The sequence below is a fragment of the Syngnathus floridae genome, chromosome 7 (assembly GCF_059516105.1).
Source record: "Syngnathus floridae isolate MCC-2025c chromosome 7, RoL_Sflo_1.0, whole genome shotgun sequence".
Lineage (NCBI taxonomy): Eukaryota > Metazoa > Chordata > Actinopteri > Syngnathiformes > Syngnathidae > Syngnathus > Syngnathus floridae.
Genome location: NC_142419.1, coordinates 385,816 through 394,307, shown reverse-complemented (window position 1 = coordinate 394,307; position 8,492 = coordinate 385,816). Strand labels below are relative to the sequence as shown.

Here is an 8,492-nt window from a genome sequence, read left to right as displayed (position 1 = left end):
CAAAATAGATTTAAATAAATTAAATATTTCTTCTGCCCACTCCCTTTTAAACAAGTTAACTCTGCCCACGTCCATTGACGTCTTGTCTGCGTCACGTGACCACGACGTAGCGACGTCATATAGTAACCGCTGTTTTGATCAGTAGACTTACAGTTATTATGCGTTGACATAATGGCGCACTGGTTAGCATGGCCACCTCTTAAGCATGATGTTGCGGGTTCGACGCCTGATCAATGTTAGCATGGAGTGAGCTGAAGTGCATGGCGCTGAAGATTTGAATCTTTGAAATGCGCTGAGGTCTGACATATCAGGCAGAATGGTTTGCCATCACGTTCAACAAAAAATAGAAACTTTCCCACTCTGATTAAAACGTCCTGTGTTCATCTACGTATTTTCGTTTTGCTGTGCATCTTTTCCCTGCCATTTCGAGAGCCCAATTGACACTCATAGTTTAAAGAAATGTGTTTGCCCATCCTACTTTGTGGAATTTCACCACATGCGCTTTTGACCAAAATACCAAATTGAACTCAAGTGAAGCCAACACGCACAACCCCCCCCCCCCTCCCACACACACACACACACACACAAATGTTGATATGAACATAAAAGAGCCGCATGCGGTTCGGGAGTTGCGGCTTGGCCAAACCTGTACTATACAACTTTATTTGTATAAAATTTTCACAACAGCTGTCACACAAACAAAGCGGGAAAAACCGAAGACGTGCGTGTTCCGCCCACGCTGGATTTATTTGCACCTTTGAAAAGACACCGTATTGCCGCAGATGTGGCAAAGAGTACTTTTGGGCATCTGAGACGGAAGGATGTCCAAAGCATCACGTCACCTGCTCTGGTAGGCATGGTGGTGGGACGTTGAGGTCAACCGCTTTGGGGTTGGCTGAATCTTTGATCGCAGGATGCCACACACTTGAAGACAGAAGCAGAAAAGCAGAGCTAAATGCAAAATGTACTCACCGGTGACTCCAATTTTTTTCCCCCCTGAAGAAACAGCTGGACGGGTGGCCCCGGCTGGCCAGTGGGACTCTTGTTATTCTGACCCTTTTTAGTGCGCGTTTGGGGCAACAACCGTTTTTTGTGGCGCTCTCTTCTGGTTCAAAAGTGCCCTGCATGTGAATTTGCTTTTCCTGCCTTCTGATTGGATGAGCGCCGGTGTGACGCGGTGCCTCTGTCACCGTGGCGGGGGGTATACGTTGGCATCGGAGCGTCTGCCAACGTCTGAGACCGGCTGGCAGTGTATCGGACGTGTCGAGTGCGGTGCCGCTGGAGCTCACTCACCAGCTGGTGTTAGGGCCACAGAATGAAGGCCAAGGAGAAGAATAGAAAGAGAAACAGAAACTTCTCCTCCAATTGTTTGATTTGTCTCTTCTCCTCCACCCACTTGACATTCTAGAAGAGACAAACGCGTGGACAGCTTTGGAATGTTGTGTTATTTTCATCCACAAATTCTTTGGTTGACTGGAAAATGACATTTGCTTTTCTCCGCATTTTCCCAGCCACGTTCGGGGGGGGGGGGGGCCGGGGGGTTGGTCCAGTAATGCCAGACGGATGAGTGACTGAAGAATGTAGCTATTTTGTCTGAGAAAAAGGTGTGCTCATTGATGAGCTTACCTGTCCTTGTTGCTTCAGCGCTGACTCCAGATCTGCTACTCTGCTTTGATAGTGACCCATTTCTACCATCAGCTTTTCTCTGGTCTGAAAGGAGGAGGAGGGAGGCTCCTCCTCCTCCTTTCAGACCAGAGAACACCCGAGGCTGGGTGAGAACGGGGAGGCTGCGACCCGGCCGGGGGTTGCGGGAAGGGGCGCCACCTTGATCTCCTTCTCGGCGTCGTAGTCCCCTTCGCTGGTCTGGGCTAGCAGAGCGTAGGCTCGTTGCAGCGCTTGATATTCTTGCGTCAGCTGGCGGTAGCGAAGCTCCGCCTCTTCATGCACACACCAATGCAACACAGCACTAGTACCAGAATCAGTCAGACCGGCGACAAAGCACCCGCGACGCAAAGACGAGTCCGATTCCAGGCTGAAGAGGAATGTTTGGTGCCAATACGCTGGCAGAAATGGCGGGCTACCTCTTCGGGTTCCGTGTCGGGGGTTCTGTCGGTGTGAAAAGACAAGGACGATCCGTCCGAGTCCACCAACACGTCTTCGTCGTAGCCGTAAAATGTTTCGATGACCTGCGGGCGCGGAAGCAAACATCTCTCTGAACAAACTGAAGCGACACCTCACGATGAATCGACGAGAGGAACGATAGCGAGAAAAAGGCCATTTCATCTTGCGCAACACCAAGCAGCCGCAAACAAACAGACTCACCTTGCAGGACCTCACGCTTTGTTCCTCCTCAGAGATTCTCGACGTCGGTATCGTAGCTGCAAATCTCTCTCCTGTCGACACAAATAATCCGCCTTTGAGATTCTTTGGATGCAAAGGGAACGAACGGCTCCGGCGCAGAAACAAACGCGACTCACAATGACATTTCTGACATGAGCTCCTGTCTCCAGAGCCTGAAAAACACGTCACCGGCGATGATTGGAGGGACGCTCGTCTTTTCCAAAAGTGACAACTACAGGGTGTGTCAGGGTTTTCCAGATTATCTTTATCGTATCATTGTGTTGCTTTGACTTTGACTGCGACCTGTAATAAATAATATTATTTATCCCTTATTTATCCCTATCGCTTATCCCTTCCTACACAAAGTCGTAAAACACCCCTTGCTATGTTTTGACTAGAGGTCAAGGGCTTCCTCTATTCAATCCACTCTTACACCCACCCTGTTTCTCTTAATTAAAATGCTCATGCAGGAGCCGAGAGTCAGACTTCATTCGTACAACGGATGGACTCTCCACCTGCAGGTGTCCAAAAGAACTTACTTGTCTCCCGTGTGGTTCTTGCAAAATAAGTTGGAGCGAGCGCAACTCTAACAGGGTGCATTTTGCCACTAGCTGCCTACGGACAATGACGTCGCGCTCGCGGCTCATGGTTGACGGGCTGAGCAGCCGGGCAAGTCCGTCGTTTTCAGCGCACAGCGAGTGGCAAAGGCGCTGACAAAACGGGAGCTTAGAGCTGCTGAAAACGGCAAAACAAGTCTAAAGCGTGTTCAAACGCGTGCGCACAATGCTCCTGCTTGAAAGGTCGGAATTTAAGGGGCCAATTTTTTGGATGGCGGCCGCCGGCCAAGCTTTGGACGGAAAAGGTTTCCTGGCGACAGCGAGCGAGCGCGGCGCTGCCGTACGTGCACCGAGTCGCCTGCCTGAAGACCTTGGACAAGTCGTCGATGATGTGCCGCTGCTCCACAACTTGAAGGAACTCCATTTCACCGTCCTGCTGGCCGCAACCGCGGTCCAGGTCATTGAGCGAACTAGGCCTTCTCTGTGGAACACAAATGCAGTGGACTCTGTTGGCACGCCGCCGTTGTCCGCGTCGACTTACCAAGCTTGCCATCTCCTCGTTCTCCTGGGTGACAAAGCGCACTTTGTTTTCAAGGCGACACAGCACCAGCGAGAGTTCTTCATTCTTCCTGCTCAGGCGTTTGTTTTTGTACAGGAGTGGCAGAAACTGGCTTTCTGTTTCTCTCAGTCGCTTTAGCTGCAAGCATGAAGTGCGGGATGTGAAAGACGCACAACACGCGGGCCAGAACGTATCCATTCCTTTTGCATCGGTTTGAACGGAATCGTGGCTTTGGCTCCCAATAAAAGACATCTACCAGGCAACCGACTCGCCGCGCCGCTCAACTAATAAGCAAGCGCAATGGGTGCCTCGCTGGATGGCGCGCATCAAACGTAGCGCAAACCTTCAAGCGTGCCGTCAATAAATTACCAGTTCATTGCGCTCTTCAGAAAGCAGGGCGTTTCGATCCTCCAGTTTCCTGATGACTGCGCTGAGCTCAGCGATTTTCAGATGAAACCGTCGCGTGTCCCGATCCTCCTGAGACTGAAAACGCCCCGCAACACACACACACAAGCACTCGTTCAAAGTTCAAAACTGTTTTTGTGCTACCTTCCTCCAGCAACGAACTAAGTCATGCGTACTGCAAGTGTGTGATGAGGTGGCTTACGCAATGAAGAGGATTGCTAGTAGCGGCGTTGACCCCACTTCCAGGGTAGTTTAGGCCCGCCCTTTGGGAATCCCTCAGGGCAGCGATCTGCTGCTCGGCAGCCTGAGTCTGCAGCTGAAGGCGGTGGACGTGGCCGGCCCCAGGGCTTCATCCAAAACACTAACCGCTCTGTCTTTCAGCTTGATCTCATCCGTCTGGATGTACAAACGGGGAGCACTCAGGCAGGCGGGCAAACTCATTTGCCAGAATTGTGACAAAAACAAAGAGAGCAACCGGCCAATTTTTTTCTTGAATCGACTAGAACACCTTTGCTGTGACAAAAGCGAAGCGAGCAACCGGACATTTTCTTCTTGTGAAATAGAATAGAATAGAATGCCTTAGGTGTCATTGCACTGCAGGTATACAACGAAATTGGGAACATAGCCACGCACCGCGCATCTGATCAGTCCTACCAGTCGGCGGATCTCCCTCTCGCAGTCTCTCTTGGTTCGGCTCAGCTCCTCCCGATGCTGGTGATGAGCCGATCGGAGCTCGGCCGCTCGGGACTGCCAGGCCTGCTGGGCCGCTGCCAGGGCTTCTTCCGCGCTCCTGGTGGAGGCGACACCGCTCGGTCTCCCGACACCGCCGCGTCTCCTCCACCTCCGCCAGCAAAGCGCCCCCCCTCCTCACCTGAGCAGACATTGCGCCACACCGGGCCGTTGAGACCGCAACGGAGCGCCGCGACGCTTACTGGGGACAAGCTACACAATACGGTAGCGGCCGCATCGAAGCCCGACGTGGCGTGCGGATAGTCAGACACGAATAGAGCGGATCACCTTGTCCATGGAGCCGTCCCTCAGGCTGAGGACCAAGGCATTCAGTCGCTGGATCTCTCCATCTTTGATTTTGATCACTCTCATCAGCTCCATTTCATGCTGCCGCAGTAATGTCTCCCTGGTAATGGCTAACTCTTTCTGCTTCTCCTCATGGAGTTTGCTTTTGAGTTCCGTCATGGCGGCGGTGGCACGGTGGTGCTCCGCCCGCAGGTCCTGACTTCTCTCTCTCTCCAGACAGCTGACCTGACATGACTTAGACTTAGACTTAGACAAACTTTATTGTCATCTTGTCTGCACATGGTGCATACAAAACGAAATTCCGTTGCATACGTCTTACAACAAAGTAGTGATATTGCAGTTGAATAGAAGTAACATATCCTATGAAAATATATATATATACATATACTATATATATATATATATATATATATTAAAAATAAGTATAAAGTGCAGCAGTGATAATTATGCAATAGTGCAAGTAGGCAAAACAGTATTCAAGAGTGTGCAGAGGAATGCTAAACCATGTATTAAACTTCTATTTAAAGGGTTTATACAAGTTCAGTAAAGTTGGTAGTGCGAGATAGTGCAAGATAGAGGTCCGTAGTGTCATAAAGTACAGTTCTGTGAATGTGTGATGCAGAGTTCAGTTTAGAGCTCAACAGTTCTAGTGTTCAACAGTCTGATGACAGCAGGGAAAAAGCTGTTGCAGAACCTGGTGGACCTGCAGCGGATGCTGCAAACCTCTTCCCAGAGGGCAGCAGGGAGAACAGTCCATGGTGGGGGTGTGATGGGTCATTGATGATGTTACGGGCACGGGACATGCAGCGCTGAGATGAAATGTCCTGAATGGAGGGAAGAGGAGCCCCTATGATCCTCTCTGCTGTCCTCACCACTCTCCTCACGTTCTTCCAATCGGAGGCGGTGCAGCCTCCACACCACACAGAGAGACAGCTTGTCAGAATGCTCTCTATGGTGCTCCTGTAGAACATCCTCATGATGGGTGGGGGCAGGTGGGCTCTCCTCATCCTCCGCAGGAAGTACAAGCGCTTCTGTGCCCTCTTGACCAGTGCCGTAGTGTTCATAGTCCAGGTGAGGTCTTCTGTGATGTGGACCCCCAGGAATTTGGTGGTGCTGACCACCTCCACAGCTGGGCTGTTGATGATCAGTGGAGCGTGGTGAGGCTGTTTTTTCCTGAAGTCGACGATGATCTCCTTCATCTTCTCCTCATTCAGGATCAGGCTGTTTTCTCTGCACCAGCCCACCAGCTGCTCCACCTCCTCTCTGTAGTCCAGGTCGTTGTTGTCTCTGATGAGCCCCACCACCGTTGTGTCGTCTGCTGACTTCACGATGTGATTGGTGGTGAACCTGAGGACGCAGTCGTGTGTCATCAGGGTGCACAGCAGGGGGCTCAGGACGCAGCCTTGAAGGGAGCCTGTGCTGAGGGTGATGACATCAGAGGTGTTCTGTCCGACCCGGACTGACTGAGGTCTGTTGGTGAGGAAGTCTAGCAGCCAGTTGCGAAGGGGGGTGTTGAAGCCCAGGTGTTCCAATTTTCCTACCAGATGCTGTGGGATGATGGTGTTAAACGCTGAGCTGAAGTCCAGGAACAGCCTCCGCACATGGGTGTTCTTCTCCTCCAGGTGAGCCAGGCTCAGGTGAAGAACGGAGGAGATGGCGTCCTGAGTGGAGCGGTTTTGCCGGTCGGCAAACTGGAACGGGTCAAATAATAGGGGGAGTCTGGAAACGATGTGACCTTTAAGCAGCCTTTCGAAGCACTTCATCATAACCGGAGTCAGTGCAACAGGCCGGTAATCATTAAATGAGGTGATTTGAGGTTTCTTCGGCACCGGAATGATGGAGGCAGTCTTAAAGCACGCCGGCACTGTGGCTTGGCCCAGCGAGGTGTTAAAAATGTCTGTGATGACCCCAGCCAGATGACTTGCACATTCCCTGAACACACGCCCAGGAATGTTGTCGGGGCCAGGGGCCTTACAGGGGTTGACTCTCCTCAGGGTCTTCAACACATCGGCGGAGTCAAGGCAGAGTACCTCCTCTTCCTGATGGGGGACAGTTTTAACTGCTGGAGTGCCGTTTAGTGCCTCGAACCTCCCAAAGAAGTTATTTAGACCATTTAGAAAGTCAGCATCAACTACACCCACCGGGGGGGGGGGGGGGAGAGTGAGTTGTAGTCTGTAATCGCCCGTATGCCTTGCCACATACTCCTGATGTTTTTGACGTCGTGAAAACGATCCTGAAATTTTCGACTGCGGTCTCGCTTCGCTATCCTGATGGCACGGTTCAAGTTGGCTCTCGCTGTCCTCAGTGTCTCCTTGTCGCCAGACTTGAAGGCAGAGTTCCGCGCTCGTAGCGTTTGACGTACCTCCTCAGTCATCCAGGGTCGTTGGTTGCCCCGGGTGATGATATTCTTAGTGGTGCTGACGTCCTCGGTGCATTTGTTGATGTAGGCTGACACAGTCATGGCACACGCATGTCTAATCTACATCGGGAAAACTGGGAGGGAGGGAGGGAGGGAGGCAGGCAGGGAGGCAGGCAGTGTCTGTCTGTTGAGGTTTTCACCTTGTTCTTCTCCTGCTGAAGTTCTAACTGGACGTCCATCAGTTTGGTTCTCAGCTCGTCATTGGCGGCCTGAAGGGCGTCCGTTCGCTCCGCCTTGGCCCGCCCTGCCGGAGCTCGTTTGGACATCTCTTACTCGAGTCTCGCCCGGTCGTCAGTCAGAGATCACAACATTTGTACCTGGAGAGCACAAACGCAGCGCTGTTTTCCACTGGCTTCGAACTCAACTTCAATCGGTACCGTAACTTACAACATCATAAACATAGAACTAGCTTGACTTATTCATTGAATAAATGCATTTGGTTCTTCAAAACTGCATCACGCAACATAGCGTGACCGAGACGGCCGTTATCCACCTGCGTGAAGTTATTTGGTGAAATGAATGAGATGTTTAAGACACCATCGTTCTGTCTCTATGTAGATGAAGGGAAATAATCGATTGCTGAAGGTCCAAAGGTGTTGTGATAAACAAATAAACATATTAGTGATTAGTGACATATTTGTGATAAACATATTAGGCAGGATAATCACATATGTTAACGTGACTGCCCACACTGTATTTATTTATGGTTATTTGTTAAATCGAGTACTGTTAGACATGAAATAGGAAGTGTTTAACATAAATGGAAGACGAAAGGGGTACTCACCATTGTAGCTCCTGCTGGTCAATGATACGAGCCTCTTCTTGCAGTGGAAAACATACAGCCAACAAACACCCTGGAACCTAAAGGAATGAAATTAAACATTAACATTTAGCCTCAACCAACATTCACAGATACAACGCAACGCAAACTACACAAACGTAAATCTTTTTAAACACAATGAGTTGTACTTACCGTGTACGCTCTAGACGGTCCACTTGCAAGCAGAAAATAAAGATATTTCTGTTGATAATCGTCGTGTTTGTATCCGGTGTCTCGCTCAAGGCCATTGCGCCCACAGATTTGAATTTTGGCGAGAGTTCAGCCTATTGACGTCATTTCCGCGGTGTAATACCCGCATATCTGAAACGGCAAAGTTAAGAGTAGAGTTAAATAAAG

The 8,492-nt window shown here is 50.5% G+C and overlaps 1 protein-coding gene across 1 annotated transcript; it reads right to left on the bottom strand.

The window, feature by feature from the left end:
• Window positions 1–713: 713 nt before the first annotated feature.
• On the bottom strand, window positions 714–2,243 carry LOC148394747 (janus kinase and microtubule-interacting protein 3-like). The gene is made up of 5 exons (XM_088380729.1): window positions 2,082–2,243; window positions 1,825–1,937; window positions 1,627–1,743; window positions 1,294–1,404; window positions 714–924 (listed from the first exon to the last, which is right to left on the bottom strand). Exons 1-4 carry the CDS (start codon window positions 2,206–2,208, stop codon window positions 1,303–1,305), a joined length of 459 nt encoding a protein of 152 aa, XP_088236855.1. The 5' UTR covers window positions 2,209–2,243; the 3' UTR covers window positions 714–924; window positions 1,294–1,302.
• Between the last annotated feature and the right edge of the window lie 6,249 nt (window positions 2,244–8,492).

What these genes read in the sequence shown, in the direction of transcription:
- LOC148394747 (XM_088380729.1), bottom strand. Translation starts at nt 2,208, where the DNA reads ATGTTTGCTTCCGCGCCCGCAGGTCATCGAAACATTTTACGGCTACGA. An exon ending in CCGACACGGAACCCGAAGAG is followed by an intron (nt 1,938 to 2,081) that starts GTAGCCCGCCAT and finishes GTGTGCATGAAG; the next exon opens with AGGCGGAGCTTCGCTACCGC. An exon ending in CGCTGAAGCAACAAGGACAG is followed by an intron (nt 1,405 to 1,626) that starts GTAAGCTCATCA and finishes TGTCTCTTCTAG; the next exon opens with AATGTCAAGTGGGTGGAGGA.